Source organism: Hemiscyllium ocellatum, chromosome 1, assembly GCF_020745735.1.
Source record: "Hemiscyllium ocellatum isolate sHemOce1 chromosome 1, sHemOce1.pat.X.cur, whole genome shotgun sequence".
Lineage (NCBI taxonomy): Eukaryota > Metazoa > Chordata > Chondrichthyes > Orectolobiformes > Hemiscylliidae > Hemiscyllium > Hemiscyllium ocellatum.
In genome coordinates, this window is record NC_083401.1 from 85,337,954 (window position 1) to 85,365,116 (window position 27,163).

The 27,163-nt window shown below is 39.2% G+C and overlaps 1 protein-coding gene across 5 annotated transcripts in view; it reads right to left on the reverse strand.

Moving 5' to 3' along the window:
* Positions 1–3,269: 3,269 nt before the first annotated feature.
* The window catches only part of fat1a (FAT atypical cadherin 1a), a 202,425-nt gene continuing 178,531 nt past the window's right edge, over positions 3,270–27,163 (reverse strand). For 2 of the 5 annotated variants that reach the window (XM_060823915.1, XM_060823883.1), the window contains exons 23-29: positions 22,221–22,374; positions 21,186–21,296; positions 20,466–21,091; positions 16,483–16,620; positions 7,901–7,960; positions 5,321–5,356; positions 3,270–4,806 (exon numbers count right to left, since the gene is read on the reverse strand). In XM_060823915.1, coding sequence (XP_060679898.1) covers positions 4,178–4,806; positions 5,321–5,356; positions 7,901–7,960; positions 16,483–16,620; positions 20,466–21,091; positions 21,186–21,296; positions 22,221–22,374 — 1,754 coding nt within the window. In that variant the 3' untranslated portion in view covers positions 3,270–4,177. The remainder of the gene's footprint in view (positions 4,807–5,320; positions 5,357–7,900; positions 7,961–16,482; positions 16,621–20,465; positions 21,092–21,185; positions 21,297–22,220; positions 22,375–27,163) is intronic. The other 3 variants (XM_060823897.1, XM_060823891.1, XM_060823906.1) reach the window with 3 other exon arrangements.

A 27,163-nucleotide genomic window follows, 5' to 3' on the forward strand; every position in this document is an offset into this window, starting at 1 on the left:
CCTAACACTGCGGGCAATTTAGCATGGCCAATTCACCTTACCTGCACATTTTTGGATTGCTGGAGGAAACCGGAGTACCCGGGAGGAAACCCACGCAGACATGGGGAGAATGTGCAAACTCCACACAGAGAGCTGCCTGAGGTGGGAATTGAACTCGGGTCTCTGGCTCTGTGAGGCCATAGTGCTAACCACTGTGCCACCATGACTGTACTCAGAATCCAGTTTTCTGATTTATTGATAATAAGGATCAAATGGCAAATAAATAGCAAATAAGTTGTATTGCAAGGTTTAATGAAGTTCTTAAGCTGCAAAATAAATTACAAAAATTACCTGAATTCTGATCACACTGCCAAGTTTTAAGAGTATGTTAAGTTTACTTTGTGGGCATGTTATGTAAGTGCTATACTTTTTTATTGTGTTGTTGATGCATCAGCAAAAGAAAGACTATGGAGCATTTAACAAATTTGAAATCATGGTCAAATTTAAATAGGGTCATACAGCATTAAGACATACCATTCAGTCCAATTCGTCCATGCTGACCAAGTTTCCCAAAGTAAACTCGTCCCACTTGCGTTCATTTGGCCCATAACCCTCTAAACCTTTCCTTTTCATGTACCTGTCCAATATCTTTTAAATGTTTTAACTGTACCGGCATCTACCATTTCCTCTAGCAGTTCATTCCAGATATAAACCACCTTCTGTGAGAACAAGTTGCCCCTCATATTACGTTTAAATCTTTCTCCTCTCACCTTGAAATTATGTCCTCTAATTTTGAACGCCCCAACCATAGGTAAAAGAGCTTTGCCATAGCTATGCTCATGATTTTATAAACCTATATGAGGTCACCCCTCAACCCTGTACACACCAGTGAAGAAGTCCCAAACTATCCAGCCTCTCCTTATAACTAAAACCTCCCAGCCCCAGTAACATCCTAGTAAATCTTTTCTGCACCCTCTCCAATTTAATAATATTTTTCCTCTAGCAGGGCGACCAGAACTATACACAGTACGCCAAAAGTACCTCACCAATGTTCTGTAGAATGCAACTTTCCCCATACTCCAAATGCTGAGCTCCCTTTGCAGTTCCAATTGTTCCATGTAGAACTATTCCACTGTACCCACCCCACCTTCTCTTTGTAAGCAACAGTGCTTTTGTCACATGAAGTCATTAATCAAAAAACTTGCACTTCTTTTAACTCAAAATTGGATAACAACTTGAATCTATAAAACAAGGCTATAGATAGAACAGGACAGCAAGATTAGTTTTGGACTGATCCAAAGCATTATCACAAATACAAGTGACTAAAGATCCTCTTCAGTGCTATACTGCTTATGGGTGGTGGGCACAAAGCCTTGGGAGCTTGAAACTGCATGCATGGTATCAGTGGAGTCAAGGGTTGCAAATCAGAGTTCCTAGATCATGATGCAGCTGGTTTAAAATTGTCATTGGTTTGAGAGCAGTTACAAAGCTGTTAAAAAAAAACAAATCTCTCTTAGGAGTGTCTGCAAAAAGCTGGGAGGCTACTAGTATGGTTCATCATAAAATCTGTGGCTGTTGACAGGGGAAGACACTCCTCTCAAAATAAAAGCACAACAAATAATTCAAAGACCTGGAGAAACACCAATATTTTTTAAAAGTCCTAAAATTGCAGCTGTTCCCATTTGGACCATTGGGCTCATCCTAATGTTCAGACCCATTTGGAGTAATTCTTCAATATTGTGCAGTTCATTTTGCACACTTTGGAATTACAGACCCTGTATTTTTTTGAATTTCTTTAAAGCATGCCTTAAAAACAGATAAAATTTGCACATTGTACAGTTAATGGATGAAAATATAATGACTTGCTGTTGTGCGGGTTTGCTATTTGTACTACTATTAGGCAATAACATCACAAAAGTACAAAATGATGTACTTTCCTCAGTTTGCAACTGTATACAATTTCTAACATAAATACCTATTAAAATAAAAATCACAAAAATGAAAAGATAATTTATGAAAAATCTTGAGTCAGCAAAATGGTCATCAACTTTTTGAACTGAATAAATGCAACAGGAAAGTTACCAAAAAACTGTTTTAGTAAACCTAATATTCTATTAACAAAAACCATTAGCAAAGTTGTTGAACAGTCCATAAAAGAAAACTGCATGTGAACTAGTAACACTTGGCCAAAAACAAAAAAGGTTTTGAGAACTTTAACCTTCAGTTTATAAAATAAAATTGTCAAACCTCCCAACCTATAATAAAACATGGGCGGCATGGTGGCACAGTGGTTAGCACTGCTGCCTCACAGCGCCAGAGACCTGGGTTCAATTCCCGCCTCAGGTGACTGACTGTGTGGAGTTTGCACATTCTCCCCATGTCTGCGTGGGTTTCCTTCGGGTGCTCCGGTTTCCTCCCACATTCCAAAGATGTGCGGGTCAGGTGAATTGGCCATGCTAAATTGCCCATAGTGTTAGGTAAGGGGTATGGGTGGGTTGTGCTCCGGCGGGTCGGTGTGGACTTGTTGGGCCGAAGGGCCTGTTTCCACACTGTAAGTAATCTAATCTAACTGTGGATGTTGGAAATCTGAAACAAAGAAACAAACTTCTGGAGAAACTCAGATCTGGCAGCAGCTGTGGAAAGAAAAGCAGAGTTAATGTTGAATCCAGCACATGAGAAATTTTACAAGAGCATTTCTTAAATCCAAATATATCATCAAACACTCTCCAACTATTATGGGTTAACAATATTCAGTTAAAGTTGAGGTTTTTGGGCTAGACTTTGAAATTTAAAATAAAAATCTTTCAAAAAAAATGAATTTCAAGACAAGAAATTTGACAAGCAAGTTGTGCTTGCTGCTGTTCTAAGATATACATCTTGATTTCTTTCATTTATTTTGAACATTAGTCATTTGTGTCGGATGAAATATAGAAGATTGTTTTCAAGCGTATTTAACAATAAAATGTTCTTGAATAAATTCTAATAGTAAAACATGGTTTTCTTTCTCATGGTGAAAGTGACATAATAAGTGGATCAATAGCGTTTTTCAGAATAAATATAGGCATGTAAAGTGTTAAGAGAAAATGACATATTTAAAAGGTCTTGAATTTCAATGCAAGTTGTCTTGGTCTTTCGCCAAAGCTACAGCAAAAGATGGGGAAATGCACATTGAAATTCAAGGACACAGTATCCACAAAGTACTTGAGTATAATAGTTTGGCTAATGTATTTCTGAATTAGTTTCTTGCAACATTCAACTATCGCAATTCACAAAGACACTGTAAGAGGCAATTCATTTTCACAATTTATTACCAATGCAAAGTAAGAGAGTGTATGCTAATGGAAGTTTCATTTAAAAAAAAACCTCAGAACCATTGCACCACATAAAGAGAGCTTTACAAAGTCATTGTCAGGTTTTGCAAAGTTTTGGTTCTAAAAATTCAGTAGGTCCCCTTTCACAGAGAAATAAATCCACACAATTTACAATTAGAAACGTAATCACTCACTGTTAAGACATTTTTATGTATCAGACCCAAACAACATAGCGAAACAAACCTACTCATTCACACCAACTTGGCATTTTGGTACATTCGGTAAAATATTTAGGGTGAAATGTTTAAATTTACTGGAAATAATAAAATTAGGTGTAAACCCCCAATCACGAGTTTGCACATAACTGTCAGGGTATGCCAATGTCAATGCAAGTGATTAACAGCACTAAAATTCTGAAAGAAATCCACATAATATCTACAAAATCTAGTTTAAACTATTTAAATCAGAACTGTACATTAAATTTACAAAAGAAATCGCAGGACAGGAAACAGTCTTTTAAAAAATTAATCTCTGTATTATTAGAACTACATAAATACAGACCAAGAATACCACAATGATAAGGTGTTTTGTTACTATAATAGCAGATATCAAAATCCTTCAATATTCTGCATGTTGATACTGATACAAAACCACATTCGGAAATGGCACAGCCAATGTAAATGCAATTTGTTAAGTCCAGTTCCAGTAACTCAGGTAAAAGTAACTGATGTGTAGAAACATGCTGCATGATCCAGTGCAGCCATGCTGGAATTAGCTCAACATTTGCAAATCAATATGCAAAAACAACATTGAGTACTTGTCAAATATAGAAGCTGGAGCATGATGCATTTCAGTTAAAGCTCAGGCACTTTAATTTTTGTTAATCATCAGACTTCTGTGTGCTGTTGAGAATCCAGTGGTGGAATAGTCACATCATCAAAGTGGCCTTCATCCCCACTTTCATAGTCACTCATCATGACTTCAGATTCTTCCATCTCACAGCACGCTGAAACATCAGAGCAAGAGGCAGTAGTGGATGTATACACAGACATAGACATGTTATCCATAGTGGGTGGTTCAAAGTCATCATTGTATGTTAAAGAGTAGGATGGGTAGGTTCCCCTGTAATTGCTTCCAGCAGGGACTGCATTCTGAGGTTCTGAGAGGTCTGCAGAATAATGGTGATGGGGTAGATATTGATTCATGTTAAAATGCTGTCTATTTTGCGATGCTGAATTCAGACTTCCAGCCATGGGCATGTCCCGGGGTGGCTGTAAGGAATCAAACTCATTGTACTCCGGTGGCAGTGGTGGCAGCTCCTCGTGAATTGGAAAATCATCTGGTGGAGGCGGGAAATCACTTTCAATGTCATATCCTCCAGGGTAGTAGTCTGTGTCAATGGCATTAGGATCAGAGTAAAGAGGGGCTGGGTGTTCCACTACCTCATACTGTGGGTACTCCTGGATACCAGGGAGCTGAACATTTGGCATCCAATCAGAAGTGTCCCAGTGATATGCTTTTGCACAGAAAAGGAGAAAAATTAGAATATTTAGCTTTGAACCAGACCTTTAGTATCATACAAAAATCAAGAACAAAATATAATTTATACAGAATTGGTAATTAATGTTAGTGCTGATTGAAGTCTCCAAAGTGCAACAGAACACAGTTGAGATGGCACAACCCATTACAAATGACAGACAAATACATTTTAACCTTGATGCTTTAAAATGACATCAATTGACAGCTAGCACACAACCATAACAAATGTACATGGATTTAAATTAGCGAGCAATGTTATTCTGGTTATATTACAAATACAGTGGCTGCTGTGCTTGGATAGAAAATGCTGGAGTAGGATTTAAAAGGTAAATCTTATTGATTTTCTACAACACACATTAATGACTTAAACCAAACATATGAATAATGGATTAACTTTCTTGCCGCTATGCAAATCAACGTGCAGTGAATGTTAAAGTGAAAGAGGCCCAGTTGTGAGTATGAGAGAATAAAGGCATGCAGACAAAAGTCACCTCTTGGGTTCTTGAGGTCATGACCCGCAAAAGTTTCTTTAGATGGGAAAGAGCAGTAAAGGGAAGAAGAAAACATGAAATATTAAAGCACCAGAATTCTAAAGAAAGGTCTACACCAGCATTCCATGTGCTTGCTTGCAACAAACAATTTAATCACCTGCTTGCTACATACGTACACGTTAAAGCAGTTAAGTGCTGTTTACCAGAAGTGAAGTGATGTTTTAAAACCCTTTCACAATACGATATAGATGGCTGTGAAAAATCCCTAGCTCAATGACAAAATAAATATGACTTTCACAAACTAAAATGCCTTCCACATAACTACAGCTGAGACACAAATAAATAGTAGAAAATATCAATAAATTTAACAAAGAAAATACCACAACCATCTAATAATGGAACAATCAGTCAAAAGTACTCATTGGACAATTTTCTCTCTAAGTAATAATTCGCCGAACTATTAGGAGAAGGTATTAAGGTTAGGTGGTTAAATAAAATGTTCTGAGCATTCTACTCCGTTACAAAGTTGGACACTTGTACATCATTCCTGGAAATAACAGGCGATTCCTGCCAGGACACATTGTTAAACCAAAGAGGCTAAACAGTTCGGTCTACAATCATAATTCACAACTTGTGTGGGTTCCACTTCCACCAGAGTTTATTCATGGGGCACTATCTACCTGCAAAATGCTACAGTCAGGTGCAGAACTGACTGCCATGTCAGTGGATTACATCATTTGGCTATTTTCCATGATGCAAGGAAGAAGCAAACATTAGACCAGCTCTTCCTGGCTTATGGGGTGCACAATAAAATTGATCACTAAGACTGGGAAATCTTCAAGCTATGGGTTTGTGTGCCACAAATACAATTAGATCATAACCCGCACTCCTCACATTTATACCGAGGAAAAAGACAACCATGCTCCTTTCTCAGTATAATGTATGCAAAATAATTTTTTGATCTTTTAAAGGAAATAGGGATGTGAATTGAATGGGAAATGAGGAGTATATTGTGCTGACCAGACCAGCAGCTCCTCCATCACAAGACTTCAATCTGGCACACATGCCCCCTTACTCCCTCCTGACCCCTGTCCCGGTGAAACATCAGTCTTCAGTCAAATGTCTATTATTAAAAAAGTCAATACTGCAGCAATATCTGGAGGTGGCCTTAATCAGAGAGTGGGATTTTCATACCTGAGGGAACAGAAATCCTGCCAGTAATTCTCTCAGCAATGATAGCACATACTGGGCACTGCTATACTACAAAGAAGTCCCAGGAAAAGATACCACTGAAAGTAGAGTAAGGGAGGTCTGGAGCTTTGGGCCCCAGGACTTCAGATAGAGATTGGGATGTGTGTGGAATTGTGTTCTGGGACTAGGAGAAGTGGGTGGGTACGGACAGGGAAATGGAGGTGTGGATCACAAAGGACTGGTTCCATCTAGTTGGAGGGATCCCAGTGTGAACAGAACATGACTTAAAAAGGTGATACACCCCTTCCTTCCTGCCCATTGATCAGCAGCTTTGGAAGACTGCATTGGCCTCTTAGTTGACTTTCCCCACTCACCATATTAGGGAAATAGAGGCACAAATAAGGCTCCTAATTGATAACTGGCTGGTCAAGGATATTAACAGGTGTAAGCCTGGGCAAGTTGATGTTTGCCTTACCAACCCACCGCATTGTGGGAACACGTTGGAGTGCATAGGAAGGTAGCAGGTCAATCACCATTCCTATTTTATGTGTTTTTCCCACACCAGACCTGCAGATACAGCTGGCAGAGAACTGTAAAATGTCTCTCAGGATTTATCTCAGCTTTACCTTACAGTAGGTTTTTGGTCTAACATAGTTTAAGACAAAATTTTGTGCAGAGTGGAACAAAATAATGGATCCATTCATATTTTAAATGCTTTAGACCCACTGAATGTGCGCGTTTAGGTACACTTTGAACTTGAATAGTTAACAGAACACCAGCATACCTCACTAAGTTTTGGCAACTTATGCTGTTATTGCTCCTCCAAGTCATTGTTTAAAAAAACACCAGATGTCTTAAATGGTTGCTAAGCAATTAGATACTATATTTTCCTAGAGAATACCTGTAGTCTATTTTAGAGCATGGTACACAACCCGGAGAGAGAGAGATAACTAACAAATAGGAGGCAAGCAAATAAAAATGCCGAAGTTATGAGTGAATTTACAACAGACCGTATGCTCCTGAACATGCACTGTTCCAAAACCAAGTATGGAACAAGCTCCATTGTGTGAGGACAATCCTATTCTTTTATACTTCTAGATGGAAAAAATGGAAGGGAAAATATGCTGTATACAGAGGAAAGAAACTCAAGCTGCCATCGTTGTTGTTTGGTGAATGACTTGGGAAAATGTCATATTTTCTACCAATGCGTACGACTCCTAGTGGAAAAAGGAAATTAAAACTCTGGATATATTCATAATTAATGATAGCCAAACCCCTGCGACATGGATAAACAGCACTCTCACTGCATTTACATACGTGTTAAAGACATACAAAGAGTTTAATTAACCACAATACACTTATAACTGAGCTTTGTAAAAAAAAATATACCTTCTTTTTCTACTGAGTCAACAACTGCATTGACAAGGTGTATTACAGTCACTATGGAAGCTTGCAGGAGGATTGGGAAGGAGCAGATTGAAATAAATTTACAATTAGTACAAAAATTTAAAATACATTCATATCATTTTTATTCTAGCTGGCTGTTGTTTAGAACACAAATTTACAAACCTACAGCCAAAAATTTATTTTCAGTAACAAGAATATGATTAGAACATAATGAAATCATTAGCAATGCCCAAACATCTGATGGGTTCACCTCAGGTTATGAGGCATTTGGTAATCAGTAGCTGTCCCCATTGGTTCTCTGGCTACTCTTTGGTTGTGGTTTTGTTAGAGAGATATGTACTTCAGGATTGTTTCTGTAAGCTTCACAGAAAACTCAAGGAATGCAGTCAAGCACAAAAAAAAATCAATATTCCCTATTGCCACAAGTGGATATATCAGCTAATTTAAGCTAATGTGCCTATTTAGCTCAGAGTGAAAGGTGTCGGAGAGTTAAAAGAAATACGAAAAAATATTAATTTCCTGAGGAAAATGTGAGAGAGAGATGTTTGTAGTTGTGATGCTTTTTAACACTGTGACAGTTCTTGTGGTTGCAAAAACCCAAGAACAGAGGTTAGAAAACTATAACAGATACTGAGAATAACTACATACTTTCAAAAACGAATATCAACGAGGACAGTTTTTTTTAGAAACAGGGTTAAATGCCTCTGTTCTTACACGCTAGATAATTTAATTGCAAGGCACTCCATCTGTGAGCAATTAATACATAGATTGCTATGCAGTTCACCTAGAAAGCCCCACGTTGATATTTTCAGGAACATAACTGGAAACAGACTTTCTTGGTGATCACTGCTTACTTTACAAAGATGTTTGTTTCTCAAGTCTAAAATACTGCATTAATCATAATATGCTACAGAATTCAAAACTACACAACTATTTTCTTTGGAATGCACTTCCGGTTTCCTGCTGAAAGACTGTAGATTACTTTATATTTACTAGCAACTTTACAAAGCAGTGAAAAAAGCTATAATGGAATCCTCGATAAAGATAAAAGGAAAATAATCAGCGAGTAATTATGCAAAGTCTTTACTGATGAAAGTGATTAGATGGAGCAAAACAAATGCATGAATGTTTTTGAAATGTAAGAAACTTGCCAAATTTCCCTATAAAGTTACCAAAATATTTGTAATTTTTAGTTGGTAGCATTCTCAACTATTACGGATTCAAAAAACAAAAATATTGCAAATTGACAAGAAAAACAAAACTAAATTAAAATCATGAAAAATAGTCAAATTTTGCCACACCATGTATTGTAATGCTCAGATTTCCTACCAGTGCCAATTTGATTTGTCAATGAGTTCAACTCAACAGACAACAGAATAGCAATTTCAAAAAGGTGCTGAAGATATTTGAAGTATTTTAAAGATTGATCTCTCTCTGCAAAGTCTAGTTTATGTTAAATATTTACGTAACACTTGGGATTTACTTGTAGTTTATTTCAATGTTTTGTGGTGAACAAACAGACAAGGGATTTTCTATGGTCTATAGAATGACAAAACGTAGAAGTAACAGGGTATTTAGCCCATCATGTCTACTCCAAAATATAACAAAATCAAAAGGTTGATCTGATAATCCTCAACTCCATTTTCCTGCCTTTAACCCAGAACTCTTGATGCCCTTACTGATTAACGGCTGATATCAGCTTGGATAATACTTCATGACCCAACCTCAACAACCTTCTATGGACAGAATTCCACAGTCTGGCTACCCTCAGAAAAAAAATTACCCCTCATCTCTATCTTAAATGGTCAACCCATTACACTGTGATTACACTTTGATTCTATACTCTCCCAAACAAGGAAACATCTTCTCTGTATCTACCATGTCAAGCCCCCTAAGAACCTTACATGATTCATAAGGTTACTTCTCATTCTTCTGAACTCCAATGAGTTCAAGAGCAATGTGCTCAAGCGCTCACCACCAGAAAACTCCCCAATGCCTAGAATCAACTAAATGAACCTTGTCTGGACTGCCTTCAATGCCAGGATATCTTTCCTTAGATAAAGGGACCAAAACTGTTCACAGAATTCACAATGTGGTCTAACTTATGTCTTGTACAGTTTTAGCAAGACTTCTCTACTTTTATATTTAATTACTTCTGAAATAATGGTTACCAAAACATTTTGTTCTCCATATTATCCGCTGAACTTGTAGCTTCTGTGATTCATACATGAACATTCCTGAATCTTTGCTACTGCTTTCTGCAGTCTTTCACCATTTAAATAATATTCCTGTTTCTCTATTATTCCTGTCAAAGTGCATGACCTCTCATTCTCTAACACAATATTCCATCCACCAAACCTTTGCCCATTCACTTAGCCTGTCTTCTTCTATAGACACTGTGTTATCCTCACTCTTGCCTCGCCACCTATTTTTCTGACATCTGCAAACTTGATAGTGGTTATTCTCTTTTGTCATCCCAGTCATTATTATATATAAATAATAGTAGCCCGCAGCACTGATACCTGTGGAACTTCACAGGCTGCCATCATGAATCTGCCCCTCCATACAACTGTTTTCTATTAATTAGCCAATCCTCTATCCATGCCAATATACTATCCTTTACATCACGTGTTCTTATCTTAAAAAGTCATGTATGTGTCACTTCATTGAATGCCTTTTGGAATCTGTGGCATTCCTTACCACAGAGGGCTGTCAAGAATGGGTCATTTATAAATTCAAGGCAGAGATAAATAAATGTTTCATCAGTAAGAGAATTGAGTGATATGGGGTAAAGCAGGCAATAGGAGTTTTAACTGCCAGAACATTGTTGAATGATGGAGTTGGCTCAATGGACTGAATAGCCTACTTCTAGTTACATAAGTCTTATGGTCTTGAGTGGCAGTGAGCATAATTCTTTTCTGAATAGCTAATGAAAAGTGGTTCCCTAGTCTGTAGGTGCTGACTCAATTTTGTGAAATTAATTCCAGCTAATATAAAGCAGGAATTTTTTTGCCTGCTCATGGTTCTAGCTTGACAGATTACGGAACTTAGACGAGGTAAAAACAATGACTGCAGATGCTGGAAACCAGATTCTGGATCAGTGGTGCTGGAAGAGCACAGCAGTTCAGGCAGCATCCAACGAGCAGCGAAATCGACATTTCAGGCAAAAGCTTTTATTCCTGATGAAGGACTTTTGCCTGAAATGTCGATTTCGCTGCTCGTTGGATGCTGCCTGAACTGCTGTGCTCTTCCAGCACCACTGATCCAGAATACGGAACTTAGACATTGAGAGTGAGGAATCTCAGCACAGTAATGGAAGAAATGTTGTTCCAGTGTTTTACAGAACAAGGAATGGTCTGAGGAAGAGAGCATGACACAGAAATCTGACAGCTGAAATCCAGAGTTTACATGCAAATAGAAAGTCAAACTGTTAAGACACCTTTCTTTAAACTGGACAGTAGCTTAAGCTTGCATGAAGGATATTTAAATACATTACTACATTCAATATTATTTATGTAAATCTGGGTAAGAAAGCTGCATGTAATTCCTTGAGTAATATTTCAAAACCTGAAACATTAGTTAAATCACTTACAGTTAATATGGCAAGACAGGCAATGTATTGCAGCTGTACTATGTGGGAGCTGGTGGATACCACTGTGATTTATAGCAACCGCATTGTATTAAGTACCTGCAGCTCAAGAAATGTTGGTTCAGAGTTGATAAACTGGAAGCCCCAGCTTCAGCTTCTAAAAATCATTACATTGCGAAGTACAGGACTGAGGAGACATGTTCTGGAATAGTCAGTGCCTGGATTGGATTGGATATTGGATTGCTAGGTGAGATTGCTTAAGAATCTAAGAATTAGTTAACACTTCAGAATTTAGAAGCACCTTTTAACAGCTGTGAATGTTATGTGGAAGAACAGGGAGAAAGGATCCTACCGGACGTTGGCAGTGATATTGAACTGGTTACTGAAGTCTGCAATTCAGTAGAGACTACTCAGTAAAGTACAACCATGCTGTGGAATTTGCAGCCATGTCGACAATTGAAGTAGGGACATTATTTCTGTAGTTTAGTTTATTAGTTGCCTACTGAACAGCACTTAAGAGTTATAAAGCATGGAAATAGACACTTCGGTCCAACTAGTCCATGCAAACCATCTTCCCAAGCTAAACTGATCTCACTTGTCTGCATTTGGCCCTCATCTCTCCAAATCTTTCCTATTCAGGTAGTCATACAAATGTCTTTTAAATATTGAAACTGTCCCAGCAATCCACCACTTCCCTCTGGCAGTTCACTCCACAAACAAGCCACCCTGTATAAAAAAGTTGGCCCTCATCTCCTTTTTAAAATCTTTCTCCTCTCACCTTAAAAAATGCTCTCTAATTTTAAACTTCCCTACCCTAGGGAAAAAGACCCTTGCTATACACACTTTGTCTATGCCCCTCAAGATTGTATAAATCTCTAAGATCACCCCTGAACCTCCTGTGCTCTAGTGAAAAAAAGTCTCAGCCTATCCAGCCTATTTTTATAGCTCAAACCCTTCATTCCCAGCAACATCTTGGTTAATCTTTTCTGAACCCTCTCTAACTTAACAACATCTTTCCTACAACAGGTTGATCAGAACTGCACACAGTGCTCCAGAAGAGATCTCACCAGCATCGTGCACAACCTCAACATGATACTGCAACTCATATACTCAAAATGTTTGAGCAATGAAGGCAAGCGTGCTAAATTCCTTTTTAGCCACCATGTCTACCTGTGATGGAAGTTTCAATGAATTATGTACCTGAACACCTAGGTGTCTCGCTCTACAACATTACCCAAGGATCATGCCAAAGATAATCTCTGTAACTACTTGAACCACAAGAAAATTAGCATCAGCTACAGCTGATAGTGAGTTAAAAGTTGAAACTTTGATGTGGGAGAAATGGTTGTAAATGGAATACTGACACCGTGGTGAAAGAGGAAGTTAAATCTATGGGAAAAAAAGACGGCTATATTGTTGGGAAAGAATTTGCTTGAAACATGCTGGAAGCAATATCCTAGCTATAGAAAATGCTTTACACTAAATAGAGAGAGAGGACAAAGGAAGAGGTTTAATGAGAAGGATCAAAACAATAAAGCATAGTAACAAGGATAAAGATAACTAGAGTGCAAATGAATGGGACAGTGTCATACAAATAAAGATGGAATAGAAAAGTCTGGTGACAAAACAAAAGGTTCCATAACCGACGGCTTGCAACATTTATATTAAGATTAAAGAATCAATAGCTCAAATAGAAATAAATGGGTTTATACAGCTTTTACTGAAATGTGGTTGCAAAAGAACAGAATAATTAAGGATATTTAAGGCACAGATTTTAAATATGTATGTTGTATTTGTCTTCACAGTTGAAAACACAGAAAGCACCCAAGAAAGGGTAGACTCAATGGGAAAAAGGGAGGGAGAAATTTAAAACAATGACTATTTCTAGAGGACAGAAAAGTAAAAATACTGAAATCAAAGGCTGACAAGTCCCTTGGACCTGGTGGCCTACATCTGAGGTTTCGAAAGAAATGGCTGTAAAAGTAATGGATGCATTGGTTGTAATTATTTAAGGTTTCCTAATGCTACAAACATTCTAATGCTTTCCTGGTCACTCTCTTGTCCTGCTCTATCATGTGCTTTAAGGTTACTGAAAAATCATTCTCCTGGTTCCTGCCTTACTTGCATCACATTTTGTCTATCATGACTCAAGCCAGCATTTCCAAAATTTTCTCTCCACAACCCCATTTTGAACCTTAAAAATTATTGTGGTCCCTGGGTGACAATTGAGAGAATGGAGTTCAGATATTATCATATGGTCACAATGCCCTATCAGCCCCTGCTGCCTCAGACATGCGACCCCATTCATATTTTGCAAAAATGGTGTATCAGAAATGTGCTGCAAGATTCCCATTTTAACCAATTTTGGACAGTTTCAGTTCTGCTCCGACTTTACACGTTGAAGCAACAAGCTGTGTCCAACTGAGCATTAATTGGCCAGTTCCCCAGAAAGACTTTTCATAGCAAAGTCCTTTGAGATAACATTCAGGATATCAACAAGCCAGCCTTTTGTCACCTGGCTCACCATGGAGACATGTAGCACATCTCTGGCCTTATTTATGAGATCCATAGGGCATCAACGATTTCCCTACAAAGCACTAGGAATTCAGTCACCTACACTGAACACACTACTTACCACCATGGATATAGTTTACATTTTCAAACATGAATTGTTTCTCTATGGATTCAGTAGTTGAAAACTTTTTAAGGGAAATATTGCTCAACAATATTCAGCCTCTTGTACTTCATTCAAGTGGGTCTAATTCATGTGCAATTTAACAGTGGCCACTGGCAGGTCATTCAACTGTGGAGACTATCACAGCTGTGCCTTGATTATTCCCACTCTCGTCTTGCGCACACATTCATACTTGCAGCAAATGTACAAACACGAGGGAAATATGAAGCAAATGTTTCTCCAAACAACTTTTGCCCCCCAATCCAAATCTGAAAGTGCGTCAGTACCAGAGTCAAGTTTGCCAAGCCCAAGCATAAACCACATTAGACTCTAATTTTACCTCTGAAGAGAAGTTCTACAAATTTAGCTTATGATGAATAGCTCAGAACCAGGACTGTCCAGCTCAGTTTTTTTTTAAGGTGATCACTGTGGTCATCAATGAGAAAATTTTCTGAAATATTAGATTTTAAAAATAGAACTTGAAATTGAACCAAGTCGTAGCACTACCACAACTGCAGTTATTGTTTAGAGTCCCACCCTTTTCCTATTGGTCACTCCAATTCCCTACCAAGAACTTGGCTTTAGCTGGATGCTGGCAAGACAAGCAGCAAGATGTTCAGCATCTGCAAAGCGTAAGCTTCCTGCGAAGATGTAACAGCCACCACAACGCATGTATAACATTGTCAGTGTGGCCCCAGGTCCAATTTCCAGCTAGCCTCGGACATGTTGGCATGAAAAATGCCTTCAAGTTTATTTCTGAGCCTCTAAAATTGATTTCAAATGGAATATAGTGATAAATGTCTTCACTTGGAAGGACCTTGTGAGATCCTCTGAAGAAATCATGGCAGCTGGTAAGGAAGAATACTCAATAAAAAAAAAGAACCATCTTTGTGCATTGCAATCCATCTAAAGCCCAGCACAACAAGATGACAGCTCACTTAAAAAAAAATTAGATGGCATTTAAAATGGGCCACCAAATCACTATTGCAGAAGTCAATTTCCAAACCGTAAACTTTGACAAATACAGAGCTGATTCAAAATTCTTGATTTTGATCACTGCCATGTAGATGGATCAGTTTATATTCTTGAACTAAACCTGCAACTTAGAGAAATGTCTTCTGGCATAGGCATGATAGGCCAAATGGCCTCCTTCTGTGCATGTATCATTCTGACTCAGAACTTTGTATATGGGCCTTATGAAATCACAATTCTGATATTGCAAAACTAACACACTCTCAAAGTGTTGTCACATCAAGCACTCAAAATAATGTTCTCCAAACTATTACATTACATAACTTCAAGTGTGAAGTTAGCAATTAGTATTGAAACAGGATACTGCAGTTAATTAACTAAAGAAAGTTAATTCATAGAACTTTTACAGGTCACTGATGAGTTTTAGAGCTAATTTTGGAAGTTCCATCTTCTCTCTTTCATGTGCTTCCTTGCATCATTAACTGCTGTCATTTTGCAGCTTTTATACCAATAAAGCACAATAACCCAAGATTGACCTCACATAAAATGACAAACAACTCCATCAATGGATTGCAACTTTGTTAATATTCTCATTCCACTAACACAAATGGAAGAAAAAATATAGAGAACAGTGTTAAATGTGTCATGACCGCATTACACAGCATTTTATTTTGAACAGATCTATATGGACATGCTATAACGTACCTCTAAGGAAGGTGAGACACTGTCACTGTGCTACAAGATACTCAAGGGCTTACATCACTGTGATTATTTAATTACATTTGCTAATATTAGCAGTCAAGAATTTGTGACTCCTACGAGCCATATTATATTAAATCAGATAACTACAATATTTTTAAAACTAGTGCTTTCATTGGAAATCTTTAGTTAACAATGAAAATATCAATATCAGGGAATTGCATTTCTCTCATGAACTTCCTCCATTAGTGCAAACTGACAACCGAATACTCATTAAATTTGTTCCTATTGAGACCTAACCCAGATTGGAGATAAAAATCTCAGTGAACTTTACCAATAGCCACTTAAACATACTATAGAAATCTACTGAAATCCAGAAATTAAGATGAAGCTGGAAGTCACTTCATGTGTATGATGTACATTCAATATGCAATACTCAAGATTTTTAGAGGGCTTTTTGTTAGTAATAAGATAAACAGCCAATGAAACATCAGCTACTAATTGCAGGAAATGCATGTGTCTTCAGATGATTGTCAAGAACTGACAAAAAAAAGCATTGAATTCCAGTAAATCTTTAGTGTCCTCTAAAAAAGACGCACGGCTAACAGTTTGATATCTGAAAAGTCTTACCATTGTCATCACATGATTCAGATTGGAAAGAGCTAAGGGACTGAACTTCTGAGATGCTTCCTCGGGTGTTAAAAGGATGACAAGCACTGTCCTCAAGAGGCTTCTTTGATAGACAGGGATCGAGATCCACCACTTTAGCTATTAGGTAGAGAAAATCAATATGATTTTTTAAAAATCAAAATAAGACACTTGCGGTTTCAGCAGCTGCAATATACAAAGCTGGTATTAGAAACAGATTTAAAGTGCGCACGTTCAGAGGCAAGAGAGTTTGAAGAAGTCAAAGTTGGCTCAGTGGTTAGCACTGCTGCCTCACAGCGCCAGGGACCCAGGTTTGATTCCGGCCTCAGGCGACTGTGGAGTTTGCACATTGTCCCCATGTCTGCGTGGGTTTCTTCTGGGTGCTCCAGTTTCCTCCCACAGTCCAAAGATGTGCAGGTTAGGTGAATTGGTCATGCTAAATTGCCCATAGTGTTAGGTGAATTAGTCAGAGGTAAATTAGGGTAAATTAAAGTAAAAACACTTTTGTCAGGTTTTTAAACTGTCAATGGCTAGCTAATGTTTCCTAATTCAATGGCTGCTTGATTAGCAAAAAGAATATTTAATGGGTCATGTCATAAAGCTACTTTTAAAATAACTGGCCTTTTTGAGCTACTGATATTACTATCAACTGAACAGTTAAATGAGTTAGATCATAATTTCACATACTATTTGCAACCAATATTACTTTAAAAATGTTTTCAATATAAGGAAGAGAGATAAGTGGAAAGTTTTATTTTTAATTCGTTTATGGGGTAGGAGATTTGCGAGGTGGGCCAGCATTTGCTGCTCATCAGTAATTGCTCTGGAGAAGGAGGTAGTGCATGACCTTCTTGAACTACTATAAACCTTGGTGCATAAAGAAGCCCCTAACACTGTTAGGAAGAGAGTTCCAGGATTTTCACCAGTGACAGTGAAGAAATAAACACACTAAGTCACTTGATAAGACTCCTCACGGTCGGCTATTGCACAAAATACGGAGGCATGGGATTGATGGTGATTTAGCGGTTTGGATCAGAAATCAGCTAGCTAGTGGAGGTTGATGGGAAACGTTCAACCTGGAGTTCTGTTACTTGTGGTGTACTACAAGGATCCATTTTGGGTGCACTGCTGTTTGTCATTTATAAAAATGACCTGGATGAAGGCGTGGAAGGATGAATGAGCAAATTTGCAGCTGACACTAAGGTTGGTAGAGTTGTGGATAGTGCTGAAGGATGTGGTAGGTTACAGAGGGACATGGATAAGCTGTATAGCTGTGCTGAGAGGTGCCAATGGAGTGAAATGCAGAAGAGTGTGAGGTGATTCACTCTGGAGGGAGCAACAGGAATGCAGAGTACTGGGCGAATGGTAAGATCCTTGGCAGTGTAGATGAGCAGAGGGACCTCTGTGTCCATATACATAGATCCCTCAAAGTTACCACCCAGGTTGATAGGGTTAAGAAGGCATGCAGTGTGTTAGCTTTTATTAGTAGAGGGATCGAATTCAGAACCATGAGGTCATGCTGCAGCTGTACAAAACTCTGGTACAGCTGCACTTGGAGTATTGCGTACACAGTTCTGGTCATTGCATTACAGGAAGGATGTGGAAGCTTTGGAAAGAGTTCAGAGGAGATTTACAAGGATGTTGCATCGTACAGAGGGAAGGTTTTACGAGGAAAGACTAAGGGACTTGAGGCTGTTTTTGTTAGAGAGAAGAAGGTTGAGAGGTGATTTAATTGAGACATATAAGATAATCAGAGGGTTAGAGAAGGTGGGTGGGCAGTGAGAGCATTTTTCATTGGATGGTGATGGCTAGCATGAGGGGGCATGGCTTTAAATTGAGGGGTGATAGATATAGGACAGATGTCAGAGGTAGTTTCCCTACTCAGTAGTGGGCGCATGGAAAGCACTGCCTGCAACAGTAGCAGACTTGCCAACTTTAAGGGCATTTAAGTGGTCATTGGATAGACATATGGATGATAATGGAATAGTGTAGGTTAGATGGGATTCAGATTGGTTTCACAGCTCAGTACAACACTGAGGGCTGAAGGGCCTGTACTGCACTGTAATATTTTATGTTCTATACAACCAAATCCAGGACAATTAGATAAAAGCCAAAAAACCTGCAAGTGCTGGAAATCAGAAATAAAAACAAATTGCTGGAAAAGCTCAGCAGGTCTGGCAGCATCTGTGGAGAGAAAGGAAGTTGTAAGGAAGAATCACTAGACCCAAAATGTTAACTCTGATTTCACTCCACAGATGCTGCCAGACCCGCTGAGTTTTTCCAGCATTTTCTATTTGCATATCCAGGACAATTAGTAGCAATTAGATGGGCAATATATGCTGGCACCGACAGCAATGTGCACAGCCAGAAAAAAATATCATTCCAAGTCAGATGCGGTATGGTTCTGGAGGGGAACTTGCAGGTGGTTGTGCTCCCTATCCGTTATCCTTATCCTTCCAAATGATAGAGGTTGCAGATTTGGAAGGGAAGCAGCCTTGGTGAGTTGCTACAGTGCCTCTTGCTACATGGTGCAGTCTGCTACCACACGGCACTGGGGTGAAGAGAAAGTGAATGTTGAAGCTGGAAGACATGACGCCAATCAAGTGTGTTGCTTTCTCCTCAACAGTGTCCAGTTTCTAAAGTGTTACTGGACCTGCACCCAACCAGAGAAGAGTATTTCACTACACTCCTGTCTTAAATTGTTGTAGCTGGTGGGCAGGCATTTGGGAAAAAGCAAGAGTGTTATTAGCCACAGAATTCCTGGCTTCTTGTAGTTACAGTCGGCCGGTCCAGTTCAGTTTCTGGTTAGTGGTAACCCTCTCAGCAAAAGTCTCACCTCCTGACTTCCCTGAACTTTCCATCATCTACAGGGCACAAGTCAGAAATACTCCCTACTTGTCTGGATAAATGCCTGCTTGATTGCCACCATATTCGCAAACATTTACTTTCTGCATCACAGGGATGTAGAAGCAGTAGCATATACCATCAACAAGAAGCAGTGGAGAAATGCACCAAGATTCCTTAGACAGCATGCTCCAAACTACGACCACTTCGAAGGACAAGGCAATAGATACATGGAAATACTCGCCATCTGTAGGTTCCTCTCCAAGGTATTCTCAATCTTGATTTGGAAATGTATTGCAGTTCCTTCTGTTTACTGGGTCAACATCCTGGAACTCCTTCCGTTATGGTGACAGCAACTCAAAGCAGCAGCTCACCAATGCCTTCTCAAGGGCAATTAGAGATGGGTGATAAATATGGGGGAGGAATATGTTTGCGCTTATGTCAATTCCCTGGGGGTAGGTATAACCACTCTGTCAGTGAAGAAAGCCTTGCAGCTGGCCACACAAATGACAGTCTGTGGCACTGGCTTCTGGCTCGGTGGCACCACCTCCCATTCTCTGATACGTGTGAAATGCCCATGAAACTCATTTTTTGGTCCTGTATGGGTGCATTCTGTCACAACTGATATCGCCACCTTAATCAATGACGAAAAGCCAACTCTACTTAACATGACGTTATCCACATGCCCACTGAAGTAATTTCACATGGATACTGTACAATCTTTACTGTTGATAGCATCACTCAGCTTGCATTCCTTATTTACTGCCTACAACAGCTGCCATCAGCCCAGAACTTGCAATACAAATGCATTATCAGAATTCTGCGAACAGAAAGGGATGATAGCAGTTCATCTACTTGCCTGATAAAAGCAAACTACTGTAATTGCCAAAAATCTGAAAAAAACATACAACGTGCTAGAGAAACTCAGCAAGACTGGCAGCATCTGTGGACAGGAAAACAGAGTTAATGGTTACAGTCCAATATGTTGACTGTTTTTCTTTCCACAGCATCTGCTTGTCTTGTCTGGGAATGCTGCGGCAACTGCTGAAAGGCAAAGTGAAAGGGAAAGCAATGGCTGATTTACAAACAATGAATCATAATGATAACATTAAAATTCTTACCATCATAATCATAGTCCCAACTAGGCTTTTGTATGGAATCACAGTCTGAAGGAGAGTTGGATGGAGGCGGTGGAGGTAGGTTTGGAGCAACACTACATACAGCGACCGTTTTCCGGTGGCCGTGTGTAGAGTCGGGATTGAATGTGCTGAATTCTGGGTGTTCTGGTATAGCAGACCCTTCGAAAGAATTTCGATCGAGATTATTTCTCGAGTCACTTGGAATACTAGGAGTATAAGAGATTGGACGAACAGGCACCTGAGGTGGAATATCTGAATATATGGTTTTGTTAATTTTAGAGTCAAAGTAGTTCTTTTGCAAAAAAGTTGTAGCTCCAATCCGTTTTTCACTGGTATCTTTACGTTGTTTCCTTTTACAAATCTTCTTACGAAAGACGACAAAAACTAAAACCAGGATGAATATGGAAGCAACAAAGACTATGATTCCAATGACTTCTTCGAGCCCAATGTTCCAGGGAGTTGATACATATTTGTTAACAACAGTATCGTCACAGAGTTTTCCAACAAAGCCATGGGTACAGTTGCAAGTAAAGGACCCATATGTGTTTTCACACTTTCCTTCATTAAGACATGGATTTTCATGACATTCATCTATATCAGCCAGGCATCTAGGACAACAACAAGGCAAAAAAAAAGTTTAATTCCTTGGAAGAAAAATATTTTTAAAAATTACCTAAATCTGCAGTTATCCAAAACACATACCTTTTCCCTTGGTAACCTTGCTCACACTCGCACACAGGCCCATCAAGGCTGTCAATACATCTCCCATTATTTTTGCAGGGATTATCTTTGCAGTATGGGCCCAACTGACACCTAAGAATCAATACAGATTAAATAACTAAATTGTTTTATTTCATTGGAATTATTTCAATGTTGCAACTGATCAATTTAAAGTTCTTGTGGCCAGACTGAAACCCAGAGATGATAAAATACAACTTTGGTCGGGGATAAAAACATTGGGGGGATGATTAGCTTCCTGTTATGCGCTTGGCTGATCTCCTTTGCATTGGAAATTCAGCCTCCATCAAAGTGACATTTATTCTCCGTGTACAAGAACTACTTGAGCAGATCACAATCTCACTGTTCAATCAAGAACAAAGAGACTGACCTCTGTGCATTCCTTGAGGCAACACTAAATGAAGGACAAATTTAACAAATATGGCTGGGTTGAGTCAAAGAGAGTTGGGATGGATTGTGACAGCCTGGGCGGATTGTGACAGCCTGGGCAGAATTTCCTCCAGTGGGAAAGAACAGCCCCCACTTCCCTGCTTGACAGCAGCCCTTGCAGTCAAAACAGCTGATCGGAATGTACATTTTACCTCCAAAATTGCCTGCTGCATTTAAAATAGAGGCTGAGGTGGAGCTACAGTCCAGGTGGCTCTCAATAGGCCACAAAATGGACAAAAAAGTGGTGGGAAGGCCAATTATTATTTTTCAGGCTCCCCAACTGCTTTCAAACACACCGACAGAGGGCTGTAAAATCCAGTCCGGAATACGTGAAAGCTTTACCGTATTCAAACTACCTCTAAAATTCTGTTATCATTGCACCATCTTTAAAGTAACACAGACATAATTGCTTAAAATGTGAAAATATATGCTTTCAATATCAGTAAGTATTTCAAACTTAGTGCACGCCAGCAAATTTTGGAAAAGATAGACAAATTTTTATTGTTTCTGATGATACTTTATCTATGTTAATTAAAATTCTGTCCAGCATGCGTCAAAAAAAACACTAACCTTGGTCCTTTATACTGTCCTCTACATTGACAGATATAATCATCATTCATTGGAATGCAAGTACCACCATACAGGCATGGGTTAGAGGCACAAGGGCTAACGGCAATCTCACAATGAATACCACTGAACAGAGAAGTACATTTACAAAAGTAACCTGTAAAAATAAAAAAAAGACAAAATTGAGTGACTAAAGACAAGGAATTTTTAAAAATCAATCGTGAAATTGCAAAACAAGAAACGCAGTGTTTAGAATATACATGCACGGAAAATGAATAATTTCCACAGCATGGCGTGCTTTTTCTTTTAATCAGCAATCGTACTGAGATAGTTACCGATCTCCACCACCTAAACATCTGGCCACACAAATAAATGAACTTTTAAGTATTCTATCACTTTAGGTAAAATTAGGTGTATCCTAGATAAGTATGTACATGTCAGGCAGGGAGGAAGTTATACAGCACGGGAGCCATGGTTTATGGAGGAAGTGGCATCTCTGGTCAAGAGGAAGAAGGCTTATGTTAGGATGAGATGTGAAAGCTCAGTTAGGGTGCTTGAGGGTTACAAAGTAGCCAGGAAAGACCTAAAGAGAGCGCTCAGGAGAGCTAGGAGGAGACACGAGAAGCTGTTGGCTGATAGGGTTTACCTTGATCCTAAGACTTTCAATAGGTATTTAAGAAATAAAAGAACGACGAGTGTAAGATTAAGGCCAATCAAGGATAGTAGTGGGAAGTTGTGTGTGGAGTCAGAGGAGATAGGGGAAGCACTAATGAATATTTTTCGACAGTATTCACTTTAGAAAACGACAATGTTGTCGAGGAGAATACTGAGATACAGGTTACTAGACTAGGTGGGATTGAGGTTCACAAGGAAGAGGTGTTAGAAATCCTGCAGAATGTGAAAATAGTTAAGTCCCCTGGGCCAGATGGGATTTATCTTTGGATCCTCTGGGAAGCCAGGGAGGAGATTCCCGAGCCTTTGGCATTGATCTTTAAATCGTCATTGTCTACAGGAATAGTGCCAGAAGACTGGAGGATAGCAAATGTGGTTCCCCTGTTCAAGAAGGGGAGTAGAGACAACCCTGGTAATTATAGACCAGTGAGCCTTACTTCAGTTGTTGGTAAAGTGTTGGAAAAGGTTATGAGAGATAGGATTTATAATCATCTAGAAAAGAATAATTTATTAGGGATAGTCAGCATGGTTTTGTGAAGGGTAGGTCGTGCCTCACAAACCTTATTGAGTTCTTTGAGAGGGTGACCAAACAGGTAGATGAGAGTAACCCAGTTGATGCATGTATATATGGATTTCAGCAAGGCATTTGATAAGGTTCCCCATAGTAGGCTATTGTACAAAATGCGGAGGAATGGGATTATGGGAGATATAGCAGTTTGGATCAGTAATTGGCTTGCTGAAAGATGACAGAGGGTGGTGGTTGATGGGAAATGTTCATCCTGGAGTCCAGTTACTAGTGGTGTACCGCAAGGGTCAGTGTTGGGTCCACTGCTATTTGTCATTTTTATAAATGACCTGGATGAGGGCGTAGAAGGGCGGATTAGTACATTTCCAACGGCACGAAGGTCGGTGGAGTTGTGGATAGTGACGAAGGATGTTGTAGGTTACAGAGAGAGGCTGAGAGGGGGCAAATGGAGTTTAATGTGGACAAGTGTGAGGTGATTCACTTTGGTGGGAATAACCGGAATGCAAAGTACTGGGCTAATGGTAAGATTCTTGGTAGTGTAGATGAGCAGAGAGATCTCATTGTCCATGTACACAGATCCTTGAAAGTTGCCACCCAGGTTGACAGGGTTGTTAAGAAGGCAAAACAGTGCTTTAACTTATATTAATAGAGGGATCGAGTTCCAGAACCATGAGGTTATGCTGCAGCTGTACAAAACTCTGGTGCGGCCGCACTTGGAGTATTGTTTACAGTTCTGGTCACCGCGTTATGAGAAGGAGTAGAAGCTTTGGAAAGAGTGCAGAGGAGATTTACTAGGATGTTGCCTGGAGGGAACGTCTTTCGAGGAAAGGCTGAGGGACTTGAGGCTGTTTTCGTTAGAGAGAAGAAGGTTGAGAGGTGATTTAGTAGAGACATATAAAATAATCAGAGGGTTAGATAGGGTGGACCGGGAGAGCCTTTTTCCAAGTATGGTGACGGCGAGCATGAGGGGGCATAGCTTTAAATTGAGGGGTGATAGATATAGGACAGATGTCAGAGGTAGTTTCTTTACTCAGAGAGTAGTAAGGGTATGGAATGCTTTGCCTGCAACGGTAGTAGATTCGCCAACAAGTACATTTAAGTCATCATTGGACAAGCATATGGGCGGATGTACGTGCAATAGTGTAGGTTAGATGGGCTTCACATTGGTATGACAGGTCGGCGCAACATTGAGGGCCGAAGGGCCTGTACTGCGCTGTAATTTTCTATGTTCTATAGGTTCTAGGTCTTTTCATTTTTTGCCAAATAAAAATGAGATGAATGGAAAATGGCAAAAGGCATGTCATCAAATGAAGTAGTGCACCCTCTGGATGTAGAGACAATAATCATGCTCAAAACACAACCTTCTATAAGCATGTTAGAAATAAAGGAAGGGTAAAAGGAGGAAGGGGGCCAATAAGGACCCAAAAGGGGATTCACACTTAGCAAAAGGCATGGCTGAAACATTAAAAGAATACTTTCCATCAGTTTTTACCTATGAAACAGATACTGTCCATGTCATGTTGATAAAGGAGGAAACTCAAGTCACTAAAAGGGTTCAAAATCAATAAGAAGATTGTATTCTTTAAACTGTCAGTTCCTAGAATCAATAGGTTACTGGGACTGGATGAAATGCATCCAAAGATATTGAACAAAGTGAGAGTGGAAATTGCAGAGGCACAGACAATAAACTTATCTTCCCGAGATGCAACAGGATTGGAAAATTGCAAAAATTTTACTCGTTTAAAAAACGTTCAAGACCAGCCCAGCAATTACAGAGCAGTCAATTTAACTTCAGTGAGAAAATTTCTAGCAAACATTATTTGCGATAGACCAATATTCACATTGAAAAATGTGGATTCATTTGGAAGAGTCAGCATGGATTTGTTCCGAAAGAAGAGTGGCTGATTTTTTTTTCAGACCGAACAGTGAGCTGATGAGGTGAAAGCTGTTGATGTGGTGATACAGTGACACATAACAAACTTGTGAGGGATGTTCGAGTCATAAAATAATACAGATGAAGGGCTTAAGCCCAATACATCTTTTCCAGCACCATTCTCTCGACAGCAGCAACATCGACCCAAAATTGGCTCGGGGATAGGAAACAGAGTAATGGTTAGTGGGTATTTTCTGAAATGGAAAAACATAGTAGTGGGGGTCCCTGGGGCCAATATTGAGACCCTTGCTCTAACTGACATTTTTAAAAATTCATTCATGGGACATGGGAATTGCTGGCTGTGCAAGCATTTATTCTCTGGCCTAATTGTTAGGGGTCAACCACATTGCTGTGGGTCTGGAGTCAACTGTAGCCCAGACCTGATAAGGATGGCAGATTTCCTTTCCTAAAGGACATTAGTGAGCCTTTGGGATTTCCCAATAACTGACAATGGTGTCATGGTCACCATTAGACTCTTAATTACAGATTTTTTGTTTAACTCCATCGCACAATTCAAATTCAACTCCCCAGAACATCACCTGGGTCTATGGATCAGTAGTCCGTTGATAAAACCACTAGGTTATCGCTTTGATTTAGGTCTTGGCATCTTAACACAATTTCAAAGTTTGCAAGGTCACACAAAACTTGGGAGAATTGTAAACTGAGAGGAGAAGAGTGTAGAATATCTTAAGGACATTGACACATTTGAGATGTGGATCAATCAGTGGGAGATTACGTTCAATATGGAGGAATGTTAGGTGATGCATTTTGTTATGAAGAATACAGAGGATCAGTATAAAATAAAGTGCACTATTCTAAAGGGTGTGCTCGGAGCAAACAGACCTGGTGTATATATACAAATTAAACGTTATGATAAATAGGGAGCACGGTTAATAAAACATACAGCATAGAACACGAACAGGGAGGTAACATTGAACTTAGTTTGGACACTCATTAGTCTTTATACAGACAACTGCGCAGAGTTCTGGATATCACTCAGTAGAAGGATATGATTGCAGATGCTGAAAAAGATATTTGCAAGAACAGTCTGGAAGAGGAGACATACCAGTAATAAGAATAGATTCAAGTGGGATGGTTCTTCCTCGAAAGGGGAAGGCCGAGAGGAGATCTTACAGACTTCTTCAAAATCATGAGGTAACTGGACTCAATGGATAGAGGAAGTCTATTCCTACTCAATCAGATTAAGAATCAGATGGCTCAGATTTAAAGTGTTTTGCAAAAGAAGCAAACACAAAATGAAAATTTATTATTTGTGCACAGCAAGTAGTTAAGATATGGTGTGCACTGCCTAGAAATATGGTAAAGGTGGGTTCAATTGAGGCAATCAAGAAATAAAGTGTTCATGGAGCCAGTGCAGGCATGATGGGTTGCATGGCCTTCTGCACTATAACAATTCTGTGTTTCTGCAAAACTATAGGTCAAAATTCTAATTTTTTTTCAATTCATTCATGCGATGAAAGCATCATTGACTAGACGAGCATTTATTGCCCATTCCTAATTGCCCAGAGGACAGGTGTTGGTCAACCACATTGTTATGGGTCTGAAGTCACATGTAGACCAGACCAGACAAGGACGGCAGTTTCCTTCCCTAAATGGCATTAGTGAAAGCGATAATTTTTTCTGACAACTGATAATGGATTCATGGTCATCATTAGACTCCCAATTCCAGATTTCTTAAAAAACTGAATTCAAATTCAACCACCCTGCATTCCTGGGATTCTGGATTAACAGTCCAGTGATGATATCACTAGATCATCGCCTTCCCAAAGGGGAGCGCAGGGCCATCCTGAAATC